At 33.8% G+C, this 25,141-nt stretch overlaps 3 protein-coding genes across 3 annotated transcripts; 2 read left to right on the plus strand and 1 right to left on the minus strand.

Annotated features, from left to right (window-relative positions):
* Window positions 1-282: 282 nt before the first annotated feature.
* Window positions 283-16,363, plus strand: LOC131653902 (uncharacterized). The gene is made up of 21 exons (XM_058924233.1): window positions 283-402; window positions 7,683-7,929; window positions 8,048-8,138; window positions 8,219-8,346; window positions 8,426-8,498; window positions 8,596-8,728; window positions 8,849-9,006; window positions 9,100-9,220; window positions 9,330-9,557; window positions 9,646-9,702; window positions 9,819-9,918; window positions 10,084-10,097; window positions 11,172-11,778; window positions 11,867-11,953; window positions 12,070-12,127; window positions 12,260-12,511; window positions 12,596-13,559; window positions 13,708-14,902; window positions 14,980-15,198; window positions 15,297-16,154; window positions 16,263-16,363. The coding sequence occupies exons 1-21, from the start codon at window positions 283-285 to the stop codon at window positions 16,361-16,363; spliced, it is 5,811 nt and encodes a 1,936-aa protein (XP_058780216.1).
* Window positions 16,364-16,416: 53 nt separating this feature from the next.
* Window positions 16,417-16,839, plus strand: LOC131653904 (uncharacterized). Its single transcript, XM_058924247.1, has one exon. It carries the CDS (start codon window positions 16,417-16,419, stop codon window positions 16,837-16,839), a length of 423 nt encoding a protein of 140 aa, XP_058780230.1.
* Window positions 16,840-16,924: 85 nt separating this feature from the next.
* LOC131653913 (uncharacterized) lies at window positions 16,925-25,096 on the minus strand. Its single transcript, XM_058924259.1, has 10 exons — window positions 25,062-25,096; window positions 24,571-24,972; window positions 21,945-22,455; window positions 21,717-21,856; window positions 18,669-19,049; window positions 18,009-18,170; window positions 17,792-17,879; window positions 17,467-17,694; window positions 17,040-17,093; window positions 16,925-16,939 (listed from the first exon to the last, which is right to left on the minus strand). Exons 1-10 carry the CDS (start codon window positions 25,094-25,096, stop codon window positions 16,925-16,927), a joined length of 2,016 nt encoding a protein of 671 aa, XP_058780242.1.
* Between the last annotated feature and the right edge of the window lie 45 nt (window positions 25,097-25,141).

Below are 25,141 nucleotides of genomic sequence, written 5' to 3' on the forward strand. Positions count from 1 at the left end.
ACATGCCTACAGAGTAAAAAAGCCCGCGTGAACCTCTTGTCAAAGCTTGCCATTACTAAGAAGCCATGTCGTAAGAGAACATGAATACAGGAAAATTTGTCCATGCCCAACACAAAGAAGAAGAAAGTTAACTCCATAGGCTTCGTCAACACCTAAAATTAGATTACTTGTATAATTTGGTACTTGACAATAGAAGAGATTCCTCCAGGCGAAGTCAAAGCAAAGAAGAACATTAGATTATATGTGTGAATTATACTGTAGTGGGAGGAAATTTGTTAAAAGATGGGAAGAGACTTCCCAATGTTGAGATGTTTGGGAGAGGTCGAGACTGATTTGGCTCTCACTGAGGTCTACAAAGAGGATTGCGAGAGTCGCATTAGTGGGAGAGAACTCACCCATAAGGTATTAAGGGATAATTAGTATTGACAAACCCGCATGAAAGACAATGATGAGTTTGTCAAAAACTTTGGCAAATTCCAGAGACATTCTAACCTCCACCACGCATCAGTCAAGATTTTTCACTCTATCACCTCCTCCAAGCAGCGGGAAAAGAAAGCATGGAAATATAAAAGGAAACGACAGAAAATAAAGAGAAAGAGTTTATAGAGACTGCGCCAGAATTTATAGAGGTTATTTTGGTCTCTTGTCCTACTTCGCTTTCAAAAAAATTCTTCCTGAGAATTCCACTAAAATAATATATTTGAGCTTTTGATATGTTATACCCAAGAACTTTCTTACAATGACTAAGAGCCATAGGTGGGAGAACAAAAAATTATATGTTGGATTATGATGTAGGGGATGAAAATCACTATAGATATACCTCTCCCAATAATAAGACGTGTTTTAAGGATCCATTTGTTTTAACACTAAAAAAAATAGATTTTATTTTTATTTTTAAAATATTTTAAAAAAATAAACTTATTTTTAATAATTTAAAATATTAATTTTATAATATAAATATACAATATTGAAGATTAATACATTTTAAAACCAAATATTTTTCAAAATATTAAAAATGTTTAAAATAATTTCAACTTTAAGTGATATTTTAAAATTTTAATATTCAAAAAAATTATAGTAAAATGATAAAATACCTAAAATAATATTTTTTTTAAGTTATTTAAATTAATTTTTTATTTGAATTCTAATTAGAAATTTGTAAATTCCTTTAAATAAAAATATATGATATTATTAAAATTATTTAAAAATTAAAAAAAAAAGAAGAAAGAATCGGAGACAAAATTGGGAGATTTTGATTAGATCCAGCTTTAAATGTGCATTAATGGAATATAATATTTAAAATTACAACAGTAAATTAATTTATCCTTAAAATATGTGTAATATGAAAAGTGTTTTAAATTGAAGAATTTATTATTTAAGTCAATCATTAATTAAAATAAATAAATTCTATTTTAGAGTACGTGTAGGTACCTTTGATTTACAAGTTATTGTCTTATAATAGAGATAATTTTTTTGATAGAAAATAAATAATATTCATTCATTCAAATCGATAGAGTACATCGTTGCAATACAAATTCAAAATCGCCAAAAACAAAAAGGATGAATCTGCGAACAAATCCACAGCATCCATGTTAATAGCATAAAACGGCAAATTGCATATGCCTACAAATATTAATGTATTGACTGTATTGAGATGTCCGAAATATTCATGCTTTCGGATCTGTAGCGTTGACGGCACCAAAGTCATTGATTGAATCTGCACTAGATCGAAACTAATCTTTCAACCTGAAACAAATGAACATCGCACAAAAACGGAAAAACAAAATACCAGCACAAAGACGAGAAATCAAAATACACCACAGAAATATGGGAAATCAAAACAAACGATGACGCACGAAATCACAAAAAAGACAAAAAGAAAAGGTGTGAAAATCACTTATTTAAGTAATAGATAAACAAAAACGATTTGGATGGGTGATTTTGGATCAAAATTGATCCTAAATCACCCCTCTTTGAGAGAGAGGAAGGAAAAAGAAGAAAAGTGACGGCTAGGATAGAAGAGCAGGAGAAAAAAGATAATTATGTCATTAAATAACTGGTTTTTTTTTCTCTCTCTCTCTCTCTCTCTCTCTTTCTAATAGTAGTATCAATACTATACTAAGAAAAATAATGCCTCTGTTAATTACATCCTAATCCCATATTAATCCATAGATTAGTTTCATTTTAAGGATAAAACTGTCATTACAATTAAATTGAATCTGTCATTTATGTATTAAGTATTTTCATTAATTATTTTTGATGTTTTTACGTATTTTATGCTGCAGACACAATCATCACATAAGCTGCTGCCTCCAATACTCAACCATTTGGTCCAATATCCCATGCGCCTATTTTGATCCTTTCCAACTTCTGAAATCAATTTTTAACAACTTCCAATGAATCCTTCCAACTATTGCCCCTTCGGTTTCTTATACTTCCTATATATCAATGTCATCCGTAGAAACCTTCCCCAAACATATTTCTTGCTCCATCTTCAACCCTAAAAATTACGAATTTTTTTCTTTCAGCTTCAATGTCTCGCAGAACCGATTTCATACGTGATGTTGATGATTCTAAAGAAACATGGCGCCTTGCTGTTCGTATCAACGATCTCTGGAGTGTCGTAAATAGTAAAGGTGTCGAGCATCTTGAGATGGTGTTGATTGATTCAAAGGTTGAATCTTTATTTTATGGTTCTTTGTGATATTATGGGTTTCTTTTTCATCTTCTGTATATTTTATTTTCGGTAGCAGCTTGTCGCACGCTCGCGAAAAATGAACTGAGTCGCCACCAATATATTTATCCCATAAGGGAAAGGAATATCAGGAAACCTCACAAAGGAAGGAACAAGGTCTTACGACCAGAGAATCTAAGTACGGGAGTCGGTTACGCAAGGGGAAGGTATTAGCACCCCTCGCGCCCATCGTACTCGATGGTATCCACCTATGTTTGTTTCTATCTAAAGAGTGTCTAACTATGTCTATGTCTATATGCGAATGAATGCAAAATGTAGGGAAAATAAAGAATTGTACTCGCACGGGCCCTACCCCGCTGCCTACGTATCCTTTTCAGGAATCAGAGTTACCGTAGCTCGGCTCAAGATTTTCTGTTTGTTTTTGTGTTTTTTACTTGGGCGGAGTTAACGCTCGCGCTCTTGCATAAGGGATCGCCTAGGATGCAATAGAGCGGAGATAACATGCCCTTAGAAAGAAGAAAAAGAGAGATTGGTTTGTGTCTTTTAGGGTAATTCCATGATGACAAAACCCACTACAAGGCTTCGCATCACTTCCTTACTTTGTTTTAAATCTGATCATTTATTAGGTGTTTTAAGTGTTTTTTGGTTGGTGTTTTTTAAGGGAATTTTGTTTGTGACTTAGATCATACCAAAAAAGGGCTTTTTTGAATATTTAGAGAACGCACATCGAGGCCTACGCCACAATCGTTTCTCTAAATGGCGGTTAAGAAATACACCAAGGCTTCACACCTCAATCATTTCTTTTCCGCTAAGTAAAAGAAATACAAAAAGAAGTTCCCTTTTTTATGAATATTTAGAGAATGCACATCGAGGCCTACGCCACAATCGTTTCTCTAAATAACGGTTAAGAAATACATCGAGGCCTCACACCTCAATCATTTCTTTCCGCTAAGTATAAAAGGAAAACAAGAAGGAGTTTTTTGTGAATATTTAGAGAATGCACATCGAGGCCTACGCCACAACCGTTTCTCTAAATAACGGTTAAGAAATACACCGAGGCCTCACACCTCAATCATTTCTTTCCCGCTAAGTAGAAAAGAACATACATCGGGGCCTACGCCCCAATCATTTCTTTCCTACCATGAAATATAGTAACGGTATGATCTTCATCGAGATTTATTAAGTATTTTAAAAGTTGAAAGGAAAAAGAATGAAAGAAGGGAACTAATCCTAAGTTCTAATCTAAGTTGTCTAATTCCTATTTATCATCTAAGGGAAGTATACTAAGATAAAATCTTACCACTATATCAATCAAGTGGAATTATATACAAGGAAATATTAGACTAAACAAATATGTACACATGAAAGGAAAAATTCAAGTAAAAATAGAAGAGAAATGATTTAAAATTATAATTCCAGGTCTTAGGACCTCTAAACATCCCTAATTATATGTACAAAAAGAACCTAAGTCAATTGCATAAATGCAAAGCAAATTATAGGTCAAATTCACATGGTTATCCATTTAGAGACGCACATTAATCGGGTATAGAAAACCTAATGAAAACCTAAACAAAACATGGAATTGGACTTTCATTCTTTTACACATTATCATGTATTAGTCTACTGAAACTACACAAAAATTGGTAATTATAATCTACGCCTAAGGCCTCTAATCAAATTGGTTTGTAAAGCATAGCAAAACATGAGAAAATATAAACATATCTAAGAAAAAAATTTATTAAAAGTAGGAAAACAATTTCTAAAAACTTAACAAAAATACTAAAATTATCTACACACATTAAACTATCTAAAACATATTTTTATTCATTTTTTATTTGAAGGAAAACTGGTCAATGAGTCAAAAGTTATGGGGGAAACAACATTGAAAGCAAAATCTAAATGTGCATAGAACTAGGGGTGTTGCAGTAATCAGGAAATGAAATAAATCAAGCCAAGTTGTACGCTGGGCCTCATGACTGGGTGGTGTGAATACGGTTTGGCCTTAGGCCCATAACGCAGCGTGGCCCAGGTTTAATTCATTGTTGTTTCATTTTTATTCCATTTTTTCATTCAGCATATGCACTATTTTATTCACAGCAAGTGTTTTATCAAGGTTTGTTTATTATGCAACGTGACTCACATATAGTATCCACATGAAATCAATTGGTCACAAGAATGTTAAGTCAGATAAGACAAAAAAACACAGATGGACCAATGGAAAACCCACACCTCATCATCTAATCATTGTAATAAGGATAAAAGCATCAATATAATGGAAAACACAACGAATTGCAGTGCGCCACCTCACCAAACGGAAGCAGCCCCATGCAAAGGACACAGACGCCGGAGCCTAGCTCTGGTCGTCTTCTCCGACGAAGCGCCGCCGTCGACCCACTCAGAATTAAAAAGGGGGACCACTTTCCCACTCGGTTTTCTCTAATGAACACGAATCCGACATCGTTTTCCTCTAAATCTTTCTCTATCATACACAACGAACACAGACTCAATGCCCTAACTCTTATGAACTTCACCAAAATCAAAGACTTACACATCACTTAGATTGTCTTTACGCGCAGAGCTTACATACAATATCAGACGCCATGAAATAAGAGCTAACAATCATGCATCCGAAGCTAACTGAAATCTTGTACGACAATCACACATATACAACTAATAACAACACAAATGCACACAGCTACATACTCCTAGTCGTGAACGCTATGATATGCCCAGCAAGATCAAGGTGACTCACCTGAGAACCTTGGATTTGAAGCTTAAAGGAAAACTCTATGATCGGTGCTTCCAACTGGTGTTACCGATTCTTGATGTTAATTCCTCGATGTTGATCCTTAACTGAGAAATAAACTCAGTGATGAAGCGTAAAAGAGAGTTGAAGCTGAATGATGAGATGAAAGTTATTGTGGTGGTTACGAGATTCGGTTGAAGTTCACGTTAGAGGTAGTTAGAGGTTGATGGTGATTAAGGTGATTTGCGAAGAAACTTTGTTACAGGTTGTTAGAAGAAGATGAAGATAGTGTGTTGTTGTCGTGGTGGTTCTTGCATGGTGATGAAGAAGATGAAGATTAATGGAGGATGATGGTGTTGAAGGTTAGTTATGGTGGTGGTAGAAAGTTGTTACGAGTTTGTTAAGTTTGTTGGGAGAGAAAGATGAGAGAGAATGGAGTGGAGAGAAGAGAGAGTGAAGATGAAAATGGAGTGGAGAGAAAAGAGAGTGAAGATGAAAATGGAAGTGTGTCTTTTGTGAAACTGAGAAAAGTGAATTATCATGTCTTGAATTTGTGAAGGGTTTTATCTTATATAGCATGAAGGTGCATGTGGTTTATGATGGTGTGTGTTGCATGGGGGGTTACGTATGGTGTGGCTGCATGGAGTTTTAGAGCATCATTTTCACGTGTTGGCTGCAGAATATTGAGGTGCCTTGCCAAAAATAATGCTCATGGTACTTACTTTAAGCCCATATATCTTTGGCTATGATTCTCCAATTAATTCAAATTTGTGCTCAAAATGAAGAGGGTATAAGGTAGATTAAAATTCATGTTGGAACTCTTTTGAAACGAAGCCTGGAAACATGAGAAAATCGCTCACAAACATGGTGACACACAATAGGTTTGAGGCACGCATGTGACTTATCCTGACTTCCCATTTGTAGCCAATATGTGACTTAGTTAAAGCACACTTTTAGGGCTTTGTATCTCATTGATCATGCCACCAAAACTAATGTACATTAGCTTGTTGGATAGAGAGCATAGCAAGGAAGAGTTTGGCACCAAGATTGATTTCAATGGAAATTTGTAGACCTATAAAATTGGCTTCAAAGTCAGCACACCATGTGTTTGATCAAATGCATGCGTGTGACTTGGGATTCTGACTCAGCTTTATGCTACGAGACGTTTTGTGTCATCACCACTTTGAGGCCTTGTAATTTGTTCCGCACTCATTCAAATGAATTGATTCTTGCTTCAATAAGTAGAGGACATGGAAAAGAGTGGATACATACCAAGTTTTCATTTTTAGGGTTCTTGAATTGCTCTAGAATTGGTTTCAAATATGGTACATCACGTGTTTGATGAAATGCTTCACGTATGCCCAGAAATCTGCCCAGCCTTGTGACTTGTGTTAAATGAAAACCTCCAACTTTAAACCTCAATATCTTTTCAACCAAGCTTCAAATGAAAAAGTGTCCAACTACAAAGTTGTTCTCCTCCATGAGAGGAACAACTTTGACGTTGTAAATGTCTCCAAAAAATGCCATTTGACACGTGTAAATTGGTGATGAAGTGAGCTGTTCATTAGACTTTTTAAGAACCAAAAATTTTTCTAAGTATAAAACTTTCCCTTTTTGATATTTTTCTATTTTTGGCAATTTTTGTCAAACTCCTGATTTTATCCATTCTTCGACTTTTCTTGGCCGATTTTCCACCAAAAATCAATACTTGAGTACTTGACCTGATTTTGACCCAAAAGTCAACTGTTCTGATTTTTTCCCGATTTCAATGAAATTCCCGATTAATCTGCTTCTGACCAATGGAAATCAACTGAACACTTCCACACAAGCATCATACCATCACTCCTTATAAAATCAGCTCTTGATTGATGTGTTGACCAAAAAGTCAACTGCGTTGACTTTGGTCAAGAAACCCTAATTCAGGATGACTAGTTGAATTACAAGCTTGTATACTCCCACCAGTGCCTTGAGTTGAGAATGAGAAAACCCTAATCCAGGAAAACTTTGATGAGAACAAAGCCACATAATTACACCTCAGGCCCTTATTTTCTGATCAGGAATTCTTTGCCATAAAAGCTCTTTCTTGCCGGTCTTTGAATGGTGACAATGATATGAATGCATGAGTTGAATGACCTACATGAAATATGCGCATGAATGTAAAACCAGATAATTAGGGTAGGACAATTTTGGGGTATGACACAGCTTATATAATATTGTTCTGTTTGTTATTTTTTTATTTAGGGAGATCGTATTCAAGCGTTGGTCTGTGGTGACCATACTTCAAAGTGGAAGCAGCTGCTGAAAGAGGATATGACCTGCGTCATAAATAATGGAAATGTTTATGAAAATGATTTCCAGTGGAAGTTGTGCGATCATCCAAAAAAATTTGTTTTCTTGAGCGGTACAACTGTTAAACCAGTTGACCTTAACAACATTCCATCTGAGAAATATTTCTTTAAAGATTTCTCCGATATACTCGCGGGAGGATGTAAGATGGACAGACTTCAAGGAATGTCAAAGATATTTTGTTTGAATACATATTATGAATTGCTTAATACATATTAAATCTCTGTAATAATTTACTGTTAAATTCTTTTCATATTCAGATATCATAGGTGTGGTTGATGAGATTGAAAACTGCCAATCCAAGACTGGAGGAAAAAAGACTGTCATTTCTTTTAAACTGAAAGATTTGAGGTATATTTCGATAATACTTTCATACAGTATTCTTATTTTGCTGTCCTTTTGACATTTTGATGGCTATTTGTATTTTGTAGTGGGAACATTGTAACTTGCACGTTGTGGGACACTTACGGAACCGGGTTTTTAAATTACTATAATGACGAATCAAACTGTGGAGCAATAGTCAGTGTTCTAACTCATGCAATCATTAAGGATTCTCAGGGTAAATAGAGTAATATTTTTATAACCAGAAATTCATGAATGGATTTTTAATAACCTTATTCACTTTTACTTTTTTGCAGTCTCTAATGGCTGGAGTGGCTCGAAACTGTTTATCAATGACGATATTGCTGTTATCAATGAATTCATGTCTAAGTATATATTAATATTGTATTTTGTGTTTTTATAGTAATTGTGGTGTTAAATAAGAATACTACAACATTTGCTTCATGGTAATTGTGTTATTTTGTAGGCTGTCTGAATCTCAGAGGAATGAAAAACCATTGCAATCCACTCAGACGATGTCTTCTTGGTCTGGGTCAACCCAATACACATCTATTGATAAGTTTGTTTATAATGCCAAATGTATGTCGCTAGCTGAAGTGGCAAAGTTAAAATAGGTATAAGTCTGAGACCTTTTTTACATCGTACTGGTACATGGATTTTTATTTCTCCGAATCCATAAATTCCACATATGTCTTAATGAATAAAATTTTTGTTAGCAGGAAACTGTCTGTGTAACTGTGGCTACTACTTTGAAATTTGCTATTTCCAAATATGGATGGTTCTACTATGGATGCACCGGCTGCACTTTGAAGGCTCCGAATCCAGATAATCCGTTTAAATGTGGATGTGGTGAAAATGTTGTGAAACCTGTACCAAGGTGCTCTAAAGTTGATGTTTAAGTTTTTCTTCCTTATTTTCATTTTTATATCCTAACTACTTATGAAATATATTTTTTAAAATCAAATTTTAGGTACAAGATTGAGATTCATGTAATTGATGGAGAATCCAAGTTCCGCTTTGTATTTTGGGATACCGATTGTTTTAATATCATTGGAAAAACAGCCGACGATATGCGCAAATCCATGATAGAGGTTTTTAATTATGAATAAAAATTTCCCTTATGGAATTATAATAGAAGTTTTCATATTTTAATTTCGAATCTAATTCCGGCATAATCCATTTTCCATGCTTCCTTTACAGAATGGTGAAGATGATCCTATGGTCTATCCAGACGAACTTGATGTACTTTTGAAAAAGAGAATTGCTTTTAGAGTTAAAGTGCAGCCAAACTTCAATCAAGGATCCGTTCAGAAGCTTTTAACAGATGCATCTTCTGTTGATCAGATTTTAGAAAACTACATCAAACAGCAAGATGACCAAACTAAAGACATTGTAGTCAATGAACCAAAAACACCAACAGATACCTTGGTAGTCACTGATATATTTTATCTACGTTTTTCCATAACTGTTCGGCTATTAATGAAATTAATTCCTAATTTCTCCATTTTTTTTTCAGACTTTCAACATTAGTGGTAAGGATCCAAGAAAGGAAGATACCGTTGATTTTTTCGCTGTAAGTACATATCAAACTCCTCAATCATTTAGCTAAACATTGCATTCTTAGAGTTTAATACATTAATTATTTAACACGTTGTTAATTAAATATAATACATTTTTATTATCCTGTAGCATTCACTTTCGGCATGTGGAGAAAATGAACCCGAAATTAACAGTATAGTCACCCCAACAAAGGCGAAGTCATCAAGTGCACCAGACGGTGATAATGAATGTGAGTTTGTCGGAGCTACACAGTACTCGGTTACCAAGCCCCTAAAAAAAGTGAAGATAGAAGCAACCAACTGACACGTCGATGATTTATAAAGTACTTTCTTTAAGCATGATGTTCATTTTCAATTTTATGTTTTAAATTTTTGTTTAATATTTGGATATTCAGATTTTATTGTAAAAGTATGTTCCTTTTAAACTTGGTATTCCCTAAGACCACCCCATTTTGGATAATATATGCTTATCAAGGTTTTATTATATTGCTTCTATTATTTTCAACACCGTGATTATTTGCAAATGTTGTCTAATATATACCGCCTGAAAAAATAATCAAAGCACGTTGGGCAATATTTTTATTAACACATGCATGTATAAAAAATAATAGGATATTTTTAGTGCCTTCTTAATATAGTTTAATTCTGTTACAAGATTATTGTCATGAATTTATTTTATAAGCTCAAATAACAATTTTTGCATAAATGTTTTTGGGTTTAGAATAAAAAGTCCCATATATAAAAATACACTAACAAGTCGCTTTTATAAAAATACAGTAACATGTCGCATATATAAAAACACACTATCAAACACTTTTATGCAACAAATAATTTTTTGAGGAGCTACCTTTATACGTAACTTTTCGTATTAATTTATATGTAAATTTGCCCTAAAAGCGCGCGGTCAAAGGATAATTATTAATATGTAGTGTATGTTTTGTGCTATACGCAACTTTTGGTAGACCCATGTAACTAAAATGTCAAATAATATATATATATATATATATATATATATATATATATATATATATATATATATATATATATATATATATATATATATATATATATATATATATATAAGAGAATAAGGTATTATACATCTTAATACAATAATGTGTTCACCTTCTTCATAACTATTGGTATTCCTTTGTTTTTTAATGTAGCAAAATAAATTAAATAGCTGGCAGTGATGTCATTTAGGGTTAATTTTAATAACTGCACGCTATAATAATAGTGTTACGTATTAATAATGAGATTTAGTTTTTCCATGCTTGCTATTCATTGATGGCGTGGCTATTTTGTTAAAGCATGCTCTTCCCCTTAATCATTTCATTAACATTAAATGAATCTTGATTAACAACATGTCATCTATATATTACACTTAGAATACTGCAGATGCTCATAAACATATTGAATAGAGTTTGGTAATCCATCAATGGATTTTAATATGGATGATGAGAATTTAATTTTTTTACGTCAGATCAACAAAATGAAAGCTGCTAAGGCAAGGTTTAATAGAATGAATGTCCTCAGGCAGAAGAAGGCAAAGCGGTTGAAGAGAGCAAACAAAGAGAATGAGTGTTTCTTCTCTCCATCTTTCGTCCAACAATCTTCGTCGTTCCGAACACCTTTATCAACCATAACTATGAATACCATCAACATTTCATCATCATATTCACCTAACCACTTTCAACCATCTTCTTCAAGTCCCCAACCTTCAAACAGATTGGGTCTGAATTTAACAAACAGAGATAATGACTTTTTCTTCTCTCCAATTTCCGTCAAACAATCTTCGTCCTTCCGAACACCGTTATCAACCATAACAATGAATACCATCAACATTTCTGAGTCATCTTCACCTAACACATGTCAACCATCTTCTTCAAGAACTCAACCTTCAACTGTTGAGATTTTAAAATCTCGGAGACCCAACATATATCGTTCGAACGGATTGGGTTTGAATTTGACAAAAAAATTTAACATTACCGTTAGTGGTTCAAATGATCATCCTGAGGTTTCTGCATCTCCTGTCGCGGACACGGACAATAACAATTTATTTTCAGATTCAGATGACAATAGTACAGAAAGTATATGAATATTAAGTACTTCTATCATTCATAACCCCTTATCAGATTGTAATTACCAAATAACCTGCAGTTTTTTTTTATGCTTCAGGTTTTGAAACGGACTCCGATATTGAATACCTGGATGAAGGTTATAACATCTCTACAGACTTGCATTCTGCAATGACTTCTTCAAATGGTAATGCATTCCCCTGTGCATGTTAAATTGATTATTACATATCTGCGTCATCATACAATGTAGTTGAATGTAATACTACAATAAAAAAATTAAACTCAAATACTTTTTTTTAATAGGATACTACGATGTAGGAGACGCTAATGTTGTATGTCAACAGTGCGGTGCGCAAATGTGGTATCTTGAAAGAAAGGAAAAGAATCGAAATAGATCTATTCCTAAATTTTCAATGTGTTGTCGAAATGGCAAGATTTAACTTCCATTTCTCAAGATGCCACCTAAATATTTGCAACATCTCCTATTTGACAGTGATACGGTTCAGTCTCGCAATTTCCAGCAAAACATACGAATGTATAACATGATGTTTGCATTCACATCTCCTGGTACTAAGATGGATAACCATTTTAACAACGGAGGCGGTCCTCCTACTTTCCGTATTCAAGGGCAGGCCTGTCATAGAATTGGTAGTATGTTACCCATGCCGGGACAGACTCCAAAATTTGCCCAGCTCTATATTTACGACACTGAACATGAAATACAACACATGATTAATGGGATGAGGTATTTATTTGCCAATTATTTTTTGTTACGTTCATTTTTGTTTGTTGAGACTTTTTCATAATTTTTTTAATTTATGTTATGTAGAACAAAAACTGGCGTTGACATTGATATTGTTACAAAATTATCTCAAATGTTGTACGAACACAACGTACATGCTCAGTCTTTCCAAATGGCAAGAGATATTTTGTCTCAACGAAGTGTAACATATTTGAAACTGAGACTTATTTCAGACAGAAATACTGATGGACGTATTTATAATCAGCCAACTGTTTCCGAGGTTGCCGCTTTGATAGTTGGTGATGTCGATACAGCTGAAAAAAGAGATATCATAATGCACAAACAGTCGGGCGCTCTTCAAAGATTTGATGAGTATCATACTTCTTATCTTGGATATCAATATCCATTGCTTTTTCCATATGGTGAGGATGGATATAGGCCAAATGTGAAACATCGGGATCACGGTCGCGTTGTACGTTCCACCACACCGAACAGTCGTGATGAATTGGAATATGACGATGTTCCATGGGAAGAAGCTACGAAGAGAAATAGGCTAACGATAAGAGAATGGATGGCATTCCGAATACAATCAAGACATAACGAGGCACCGAGATTGTTAAGAGCTCGAAGGCTATTCCAACAATTTTTAGTTGATGGTTATACAATGTTGGAATCGGAGAGACTTAGATGGCTTCGTAAAAATCAATCCAAATTAAGGGTTGGAAAATATCACAATTTGAATGAGTTAAACTCAAACAGGGTGACACAAGGCTCAAGCACCGGAAAAAGAGTAGTTTTGACGTCTTCATATGTTGGCAGTCGTAGATATATGGATCAACTATATTTTGACGGAATGGCAATTTGCAGCTATGTTGGTTTTCCTGACCTATTTAATACATTTACATGTAATCCAAACTGGCCGGAGATACAACGTTATGTCAGACAATCAAACTTGAAACCGACCGATCGTCCAAACATTATTTGTCGAGTATTTAAAATGAAGTTTGATGAGTTACTGTCCGATCTCACCAAGAAATCTGTCATGGGCAAGGTCCTTGCCTGTAAGTACATCTACTTTCCTTTATTCTTCCAAAATTAAATTTTTCCTTTTATATGGGTTGACTTATTTAGATGCTGCAATTTAATATTAAATATATGACATTTCATTAACAAATATGTATACCATTGAATTTCAAAAGAGGGGTTTGCCACATGCTCACATAATAATTTTTCTTCATCCGACCAGCAAGTATCCAAACGCAGATGATATTGATAAGATAATTTCAGCTGAAATACCTGACGAGAATTCTGATCATGAGCTCTATAACTTGGTAAAGTCACATATGATACACGGTCCATGCGGAAGACTTAACCGAAATGCACCGTGTACAAGGGATGGGAAATGTTCCAAGTATTTTCCAAAGGAATTCCGTCCTCAAACAATAGTCGATCAAGATGGCTTCCCTGTTTATCGAAGAAGAGACAATGGTCACACTGTGTTAAAGAATGGAATTCGGTTTGATAACCGTCACGTTGTACCATACAATTCAGGATTGTTAAAGAAGTTTCGAGGTCACATAAATATGGAGTGGTGTAATCAAAGTTCTTCGATAAAGTATTTGTTTAAATACATCAACAAAGGTTACGACAGAATCACTGCTGTCGTTGTTAGGAATGATGAGGTGAGCCAAAATGCCCAGAAAAATATCGACGAGATTAAACAATATCTTGATTGCAGATATGTTTCTCCTTGCGAAGCATGTTGGAGAATATTCTCTTTTCCCATACATGGAAGAAAACCCGCGGTTGAGAGGTTATTTTTTCACTGTGAAGGAGAGAATTCTGTGTTTTACAGAGACATGGATCGCTTAGATACCGTGTCGGAAAAGCCAAGTGTCACGGAATCAATGTTTACTGCTTGGTTTGAGGCAAACAAAAAATATCCTGAAGCCAAGGAGTTAACATACTGCAAGTTTGTTGGAAAGTTTGTTTATGTAAAGAAAACAAGGGAATGGAAACCGCAGAAAAAGGGTTATACAATTGGTAGATTGGTATGGGTTCCTCCAAGCTCGGGTGAGTTGTACTATCTCAGAATGATGTTAACGCATGTAAAAGGTCCACAGAGTTACAAAGACATAAAAATAGTTAATAACAAAAGATGTAATTCTTTCCGCGATGCTTGCTTTGCTATGGGATTTATTGGTGACGATAGGGAGTACATCGCTGCCATTGAAGAGGCAAGTCACTGGGGATTTGGGCATTATTTGAGGTTGCTTTTTGTTCATATGCTGCTATCAAGCAGCTTGAATAGACCAACACATGTTTGGAAAAAAACATGGCAATTATTATCGGACGGCATATTATATGAACAACGTAGAATTGCAAACAATAGAGGTTAGTATTGATCAATACTATATAAAAAGAATATATAGTGCATGCAACCCATAACGGTATTGAATTATTTTTTGCAGAGTTGATTTTGTCAAATGAAGAATTGGTCAATTTGACATTGGTAGAAGTTGAAAAATTACTTCAAAAGAACAGGAAGAGTTTATCCGATTTTGTTGGAATGCCACAGCCAAATGGATATGTTGTTCAGCAATTAGGCAACAGGTTGATTTATGATGAACGTAACTACGACATCATAGAACAAAGTCAAGAATACAATACATTATATCAACATCTCACAGGTATTTGTGCATTTTGTTTTTTGGGTTTTATCTGTTACCATTTTTCGTATCTCATTTGTTGAAAACCGTAACATATAATTTATTACGATTATAATTAGATGAACAAAGAACTGTTTTTAACACTATTATCGGGGCTGTCAATAACGAAAGAGGAGGTGTCTTTTTTCTGTACGGATATGGCGGCACAGGAAAGACGTACATTTGGAGGACATTGGCGTCTTGCATACGTTCGAGAAAACATATTTGCTTGACTGTTGCTTCATCTGGTATAGCTTCTCTTTTGCTACCAGGAGGTAGAACAACCCATTCAATGTTCAAAATTCCAATCCCAACATTGGAGGAATCCATATGTGACATCCCAAAGAATACTGATCGAGCCGAGTTGCTTCGGTCAGCCAAATTAATTATATGGGACGAAGCTCCAATGGCTAACAAGTATTGTTTTGAAGCACTGGATAAAACCCTTAAGGACCTTATGTCCGACACAAAGCCTTCCAAGTATATTTTTGGTGGTAAAGTTGTTGTTCTTGGCGGTGATTTTCGTCAGATCCTTCCTGTTATTCCAAGGGGCAGCCGTTCTGACATCATTCACGCGAGCATCAACTCTTCATACATATGGGATCACTGCAAGGTTCTCAGAATAACAAAAAACATGCGTTTGTTGCAATCCACCACACCTTCAAGTTCAAAAGAATTAGAAGAGTTTTCAAATTGGATTTTAGATGTTGGAGATGGAAAACTGGATGAACTGAATGATGGATATGTAGATATTGACATACCAAAGGACATGTTGATATCCAATTTTGATGAACCGATAAAGGCAATTATAGATTCAACCTACCCTAACTTTCTGCAGAATTACAAAGATCCACAATACCTTCAATGTAGAGCAATATTGGCTGGAACTTTAGAGACAGTTGATGTCGTAAATCGTTATGCGCTAGATATGATTCCAGGTAATTATAATATACGTTGTTGGGAAATTTTTATCAATTAATAAAATTACTGATAAATTATATTTTTAGATTCTGATACAATCTTTTGCCTTGATTGAAATTATGTAGGAGATGAAAAGATTTTTTTAAGCTCCGACTCAGTTGATCAAATGGACACTGATGCTTGCGATTCTTTTGATGCTTTGACAACGGAATTTTTGAACACCTGACGGCATCCGATCTTCCACAACACAGCATTAGACTTAAAGTTGGGACCCCTATAATGCTCTTGAGAAACATCGATCAATCCGAAGGGTTATGCAACGGTACAAGACTCATTGTTACAAGACTGGCCGACCATGTTATAGAGGCAAGGATTATCTCCGGTAAAAATATCGGAACTTCATTTTACATTCCAAGAATGGATATCTCTCCAACACAATCACCCTGGCCTTTTAAATTAACAAGAAGGCAATTTCCAATCATTGTGTCCTACGCAATGACGATTAACAAGTCGCAAGGTCAGTCGTTAGACTATGTTGGGTTGTATCTGCCAAGGAATGTCTTCAGCCACGGTCAATTGTATGTTGCAATATCAAGAGTGAAAAGCAAAAACGGTCTCAAGATACTAATCCACGACAAAGACAATGAAGCGGCAGACACTACCACCAACGTGGTATTCAAAGAAGTCTTTGAAAATGTCTAACTATAATCCATTTAGTTAGTCTCATTTTGTAATGCAGTGTTGTTCAAATTGTCATGTGGATGATTGTTGTAGTGTTGGTATTAAATTACAAATACTGAACCTGTTAAATGCATCAGCTGAGTTTTTTGAATACATGCTAAACCACAACCACACGGTTCCTTTCTTATTTTAATAAAATTTCACATCTATTTTAAAGTTACACAATTCAAAAAAGGGTTAACAACTAATATAATCTGAGAATCCAAAACAGAAGCCTACATATATCACACACACCAAGAAAAATTCTAAAACAGACAGAACAACTTAAAGTTAACAACTTTCTAATTCTTTTAAAATTAATACTATAGTTATATATTATATATATATATATATATATATATATATATATATATATATATATATATATATATATATATATATATATCCAACACGCATTCATATAAAATTACTACTATAATTACCAATTAAAAAAAAGTACTGATACTATCCTGTTTGGTTATCCATAAATAGTTTACAACAAAATTAAATTAAACTAACTTAAAAAGCCAAAAAAGGTCACAGAATTATAAAACAAAACATAAGTTATCAGCAACACATTCTTCACTAATTCCCACGGACAACACAGACCAGAATTTCTTCGACTGGTGGGTACCTAATGGTGAATTGCAGAACATCACCTTTCTTGAAAGTCCTTCTCTTCCCAAACTCATACCACCCCCTGCAAAGAAACATTTCATTCTTATCTTCTCTCTTCTTGAGCATACAATTGTAGGCCCGGTGTCTGTTCGTGTCATACAGCCCAATGGTATTCTTGCCTTCCAATTCACACCCAGTTATGACCTCAGCAGGAATTTGCTACAATTCATTATAAATTACTCGCATTAACAAATGGAATACTTTCGGTCACTTAAATTTAAATCATACATAACTTATTGTTTTATTAAGAACTTACAAGAACTTGCGTGCCCATTGCTGGTGGTTTTGTAACCACCTTAATCCAACTTTTTTCATTTTGAATTACAACCGAATCATCATTATGCCTGTATTTCAAATAAACATTTAAAACTATTATATTATTAACCCAAATCTAATACTAAAACGGAATATACATCTACAAATACGACACTTCTATATAGTTTTAAACATATAACATAAATTAATATACTTACCCTTCCTTATCGGATGATATTGAAACGTGGTCATCTTCATCCTCTTCCATAACTCCTTTTCCCTTCCTGTCAGAATCCCTTTCTTTTGCAATGTTACTTGGTCCTTCTTGGTTGATTTTGCTCTTATCCGGCTTATTAAATTTTTTGCCATACCTCTCTTCCCTGCATCCAGAAGAAACACAATAAACCATTCTTTCTAACATTTTAACTACAATCACAGCCTTATTATCATTATTTATTACGTGATTATTATCATCTTCATATTACATGTATTAAATCTTTTCCTGCTATCAGGGTACTACTAACATGCAAACAATAAATATCTAACTACGAAATATCAAGTCTATGTTTTAACTTTCTTTCAAAAAGGAACTTTGTCCTTTCTGAATCTTCTTTCTCTTCTGACACTTTTCAAATTCTTTCCCATGATTCTCTTCCATGCATCCAGAAGATAAACAATAAACTATTGTATCTAAACATTTAAACTATAATCACACGACTTTTATCATTATTTATTACATACTTATTATCATATTTTATCTTAGAGACATCCAACATTCATCCAGAAACGCATCCAAACATTAACGGACATAATTTTTAAAATAATAGACAGGCCAAGCAATTAATATCTAAGTAACATATATAGTGTATAGGTTTTACCTTTCAGAATCTAAAGACAATACAATCACATGTTGTTGTGCTTCTCTTCTCGACATTCTTTTTCTTTCCCCGGCACCAACAACTACATGTTCTTCAGTTTTTGCTTCAGTATTTGCAGAACACTTTCCGTACACACCAGATTTGCTTGATTGCCATGCTGCCTTCCATTCTATTGAAGTGCGACGTTTCGCAAGACCAGCCATTATTGCCTTAAAATCATTTTCGCGTCTCCAAAGGCATCCCTTCCATTTTCTGCGGTTATACCTCTCCCAAACTTTCCTCCATTCCCCTACAACATGAATCAGTTCCAACACCCTGCGAATCTCAGTCTCCCTCTTCAGTCTTTCCCAATTGCTCTCCATTCCAAGTTGCTCGATCGTCCTAAAATTGCAACAACAAAAATTATAGGGGAAAAAAAACAACAACAATGAACATGCAACTCACATCTGTTCAGATTTAACAACATCTACATATTTATTAGACAATCTAAGCATTCAATCTAAATGCAATTCACATCTGTTCAGATTTAACAACATTTACATATTTATTAGACGATCTATACATTCAATCTACATGCAACTCACCGATCGGGAATGTTATATGGCGAAGAGTACTTCATTGCACAGCGAAAGTTTCCTTTGCTACGTCGACCAACTGCTCCTCACCAGTACGAAACCCTAACGTCTTTTTGGGAAGTAATGTTTCTTCAGTCACGAATCCAACTTCTTTATCTATACTTCTTGAACGAAGCGACGATAATTTAATACTATAGCAAAGGAAACAAATGTATCTGAAAGGTTAGTTGAATAGAAATGTAATACCATTGGTTAAGATAGGAGGTCCAAGCGCACGATTCCAATAAAATCTAAATGCTTATTTTTGGATACTCAACAGTTTTTTTGGTTATAATAGAGCAAGCGATTTCCATTTCTCAACAACTTCTTATATATGGTCATAGGCACACACTTACATGTTGGGCCGTGGAACTTGATGGGCCTTTTATTTCTTACGACATAAAAACCAAAAATATTTTAAATCATTTTTAATATTAGACTTTGTAACATGTCCACATCATTTTCTAAAACTTACAAAATCTATTTAGCATGCAGCATAAATCAAAAAACCCTAAAACCTAAATAGATCGGAAATTAAAAAAATCCCAACACGGTGAAATCAAGCAGGATTTCATGTTTCTAACCTGACGAGTTCTTCTTCGTCGTCTGATATCCACCCATGCGCTGGCTTTCGTCCACCCCTCATTGTCGCCATTTCTTGCAATCTCCAGAAGTAATGTCGATTTTGCTCCAAGAGAGAGGAATGAAAACGAGAAAAGTGGTGTAACGTGAATAGTCCAAAATATATTGTGACTCTACTTTGCACGGTTCATTTTCCCTAGACGTCTTCAATAAATGACACCTATCTCAATCAATCACAACTGTTACCTATGATCCACTGTGTAACCAAAGCAATTACTAAACCATTTGGAAACAACGCTTTGTAGTGTAACTAAAAAAATGCATTTAAGTTATCTTTATCAGTTAACTTCAAACATACATGCATACACTAATTTTTTTAGCTTTACCAATACCATGCAGTGTTTTTATATTCAGTTCTCTTTTGTTTTTTTTTATTATTTCCTCTTTACTATTTTTTCCCCCGCCTTTTAAAATACAAAGTTGCTATATTTTTTCTTTTATATTCTACCTTTTTATTAGAATACACTTTTTAGGGACAATTATTATATGTTATCAATAGGTTTTATATCAACTATTACTTTTTATCATCACATTTTATAATTAAAATATAATTTATCATAAGGCTTAAATGAACCTTTGGTCCCTGTAAGTTAGCGAGTTTTTGATTTTCGTCCTTGTAAGTTTTTTTTTCTGGGTTTGAGTCCCTATATTTCACTTTCACGTTTGTTTTAGTCCCTAAAATCAAAATTCACAAGAAAATTCGCAGGAAAAGCTGCAGATTTTCCTGCGGATTTTGGCTTTAGGGACTAAACCGCAAGCAAAAAGTAAGATATAGGGACTAATACCAACAAAAAAAACTTACAGGGACGAAAATCAAAAACTCGCTAACTTACAGGGACCAAAGGTGCATTTAAGCCTTTATCATAATTATAAATTAAGTCACATATTAGTTTTTAAATTTTTCATATATAATTTTTTTAAAATTATTATACACACTTTAGAATAAATATTACAAACAAAAGTTTTTCAGTTATTTTTTCATACTCACATAATAATTAGGAATTAATGACTCAAGATAATATGAAATTCATATTTCAAAATAATATTATATCAAAACACTTATTGTTGGCCCTTAACATGTTGGAATTTTTAATGGGAAATTTTTAAATTTCAATTTCTTTTGATACATTTTTTAACGTTTAAGATTACTTAATATGACTTACATTTTTAGGGAAGGAAATTATTATGTTTTGATTTTCAACGAATAAGCCCTACAAATTTTTTAATTTCTTTAACTATCAAAGTTTTTTAAAAGTAAAATTATTACCGTTTTCTTTTACAGTTCCCTTTTATCAGTCCCATAATTTAATATAATCAGGATATTTATCTACAACCATACTTGAAAAGAATATACATTATTGAAAGAAGTTTGCTTCATAAATTTAGTACAACGTTTTTAAACTATTTTATTAAATTCATTGGATGTTTTATCAAGTTATTAGACCAATAAAACTGCCTCCAAATGATTAAATTATAGATTATATCTTTTTTCTATTTGACAGTGTTAAACAACACATATCAAGTTTCTGTTTGTAATGGTAAAAGGCTTGATATAAAATTCAAGATTACTACATAAAGATTACACTCATGTAATACAGGTTTTTACAATTATAAAAAGATTTGATTTCAATCTTCGCAATTATAAAAACAGGTTTTTACAAAGTCACCATCCTAACGCCTTTCCACAGTCAAATGCACATAAGGCGAAAACCGCAACATGCTCCAGATTAAAGTATCGCCATTGCAAAGTTTGATACTCTTAGCTAATTCATACCAGCCCTGAGCCATGTACCTTTCATAAGTGCTTGGGACTCCTTTCCTCCTCGCCTTATGAAGGCTGCAGTTGAACACCTTTCGAGTTGCCGCGTCTACAACTTTAATTTCATCCTGATATACTCGGAGGCATTTCTTAGCTATTTCCTTTGGAAAATGCTGCATAAATACACAGATACTTTAGTATACATTTCATATTGCTCCTATATTAAATGAATACGAATCACATTAGATAGTGTTATCTTACCATCACATTTTTTGCACTTTTTTTGCCGTTTGTAATGCGAGTTTTCCAAGTGAATTTTTTTGCCCCATTCGACAACTCCTCTGTAATATCAGTCGACGCCTTCCCTTTCCCTTTCTTTGATTGATTTCCCTTTCTCAATACATGCTTATGGACTGTTCCCCGTGATGAACCTGCCCGCACGGCCTTTTTTCCCTTTTCTTTAATTCCTGCACTTCGTTTATTACCCATATTTTTCTTTGAAACCATCCCTGGATCCCTATTGACATTGTCAATCGTCTTCTCCCCAATCGTTTCTTCCATTGGCTCCTCCTTTACATCAAGAATCACAACATTGACATGACTTGACGGTTGAGGAACTGCAGTGGCGGATGTCGTAGCCATTTGATCAACCCGATGTATTTTCCCATGTTCTTTTACTCTTCGCGCTTTCTTCGAAGCTTTTTTTGCCTTATCTGCATTGTACCCCGTTTCAGCAACCAATCCATCTATCACCCTCCATGCTCCTTCGTCGCTAACAACCAAAAACAATCATAACAATAGTTAAATATTTGTCTTATAAATTTAAAGAAATGATTAAGCCATTTGAAATACTCAATACAAATTATCTTGATACGAACAAATTCAAGATTGCTGAAGCTTCACAGGAAATGAATATGAACAGTCAACAAATATTCTGAATATGAACAAGCACAATATGCAAAAGGATCCTTAATAGAAACACAGTCTTAATACGAACAAAAGATTACACAACAGTAGTAAAAACATAAGAATCATTAATCGAACCCGTTGTACTCTGTTTTTGTCAATTCAGATTGAAATACACATAAACCCTAATGACAGTTGGTTCGTATTTTTTTAACATACACCCATATAGTTAGAGAATCTACAAAAACCTTCACAGAAAAAACACGACACGACCGTGAATGTTTCATCACCCATACATCTATAATAGCCATAATAGGGCATATATCACAGTTAATTTTTAAAAAGTTGATTTAAGAAATTTTTTCAATTGCAGATAAATAATCGCCTTTATGATTAACATGCATCTCAACCCATTTAGAAACAATAACGCTTCAACATTGAAACTTGAAATAATAACAATTAGATTTATAATCTTAAAGTAATGATGAAACGCAGTACCTGATTTCTACGCCGTCTTCGTCCGATATCCATCCGTGGAAAGTTTTGCTTCCTCCGGTCATCTTCTCTAGCATGCAGCAAATCTGAAGTGACCGTACTGTTCAAATAACTCGCGCGTTTGGTTTGTCGAGTCTGCTTTTGTTTTCAATAAAAAAATAAATTCATAAGCTGTCTCTTTACTTCCGCATAATGTTGGGAAGTTACACCTATTAATTACCAATGGGCCAAGAAAATTGTTGGGTTGCCTTGACGAAGAAAATTTGCAATGGCCCAAGAAATGTTGAAGCGGTTGACTACTATGTTTCTTTAACAAACGCAATTAATAATTAATAGATTGTTTTTAAAATAATCCACTCATCATATTAAAAGTAATGGTTTTTTCTTATATAATTTAAATAACTCATACATTAATTTTTTATTATTATTTACATCTTATTTAACAGTATTAAATACACGTTAAAATAATTGTAACAAAGAAAATGTGTCCAAGATATTTTTTCCCACTCATATCATATGTAAGAATTCTAATCAATGCCTTAAAATATATTCCCATTTCATATCATGTATATTTAATTTAATATATGAAATTCACACAATGTCAAAACATTTTTGTTGGGCCTCAACATTCAACTGTTTAAAGTATTTCATATATACAACGATTGTCATATGTATATTTTATTGCAAATCTACTCTTAACAATTATATTGAACTAATAATCATTTGAAAAAAAAGTACATAGACATAACAAAATAAAGTCCCAACATAAACTAATTTCTTTAATCCTTTACAATTTTGTACATCCCCACAACATTAACCATATATATTCCCCTATTAACTTTACATATCTTCCATAAATAAGTGAAATATAAAACATAACCAATCAATAACAAATTGTATCTGTCAAACAATGACTGCTACAAAACCAGCAGATAAGAGCAATTGTAGAACAAGGTGACCAGTTTGACATTAATGCATTAGTGCAGATCAGAATATCATAATATTAAAATTACAAAGTTCTTATCAATCCATCCACTATTACTATCCAAACAGAAATTCTGAAGAATAAATAAAACAAGTTTTTAAAATTACATTAAAATTCAGAAAATTAAAACTACTAAACCAAGCAAAATCATTCATCAAAAAACTATTGTTCTTCAAATAGTTGTCATCAATGCATCCAGCATAACCATTAACACATCAACAAATCACCCTCACCTAAACCTTCATTGCACATACATAACAATGTTAAAAAATTTCCAGAAACATACAGATTAACATGCAAAGCATTGAATATCAATATTGTACAATATTATATGTCAACAAAGACATTCCTAACCATTGTTTTCAGTTTCTTCACCAACTCTGTCCAGATCTTCCATTCGCTGTCATCCAGAATACAAACATAATATGATTGTGAAATCCAAATAATATCATCTAACATAATTTCATACCTTTCGTAAATCTCTGAACAATAAAGTCATACCTTTCATTTTCAAAGTGTATCCACCCAATAGACACTCCATCGGATATTTCTATCATTCTGGGTTTCATATCCAATCCCTCACTGCCCATAACATCAGCTACAAACTGAACTTCATCAACAACAGCAAACCTCAATCCAGCTCTGATTCCTTGATGCCTCCGCATCCAATTGATTGCAACCATCTGCTTCTGCCTTACCCGTGATATGTTCTTCACCTTGCTCTCACTCTCCCACATGCATGCAACATTGTCCCGTACATGCACAGCCAAATCAGTGCACATATTCGTAATCCGTTCTTTCTTCAACTTCGTTCTCATGCGCAGTAGCTTCGATCTTCGTTCAATCTTCCTTTTAATGGCAAATCGCTGTAAACGATCTTCAACCACAATAAATTTCAAAGATCTACATAATCAAGAACAAGGTTAAATCAATATCAAACTCTAAAAAAAATGAAAGAAAAAGATTGGATTTAGAAGAAATGAATCCACCACCTGCATGCTTTTTCAACCTGTGAGAAGCTACCCATTTTCGTTCAAACGATGGATTAGATTTCGTTTTTGACACTAAAATC

Source organism: Vicia villosa, linkage group LG1 (genome assembly GCF_029867415.1).
Source record: "Vicia villosa cultivar HV-30 ecotype Madison, WI linkage group LG1, Vvil1.0, whole genome shotgun sequence".
Taxonomy (NCBI): Eukaryota; Viridiplantae; Streptophyta; class Magnoliopsida; order Fabales; family Fabaceae; genus Vicia; species Vicia villosa.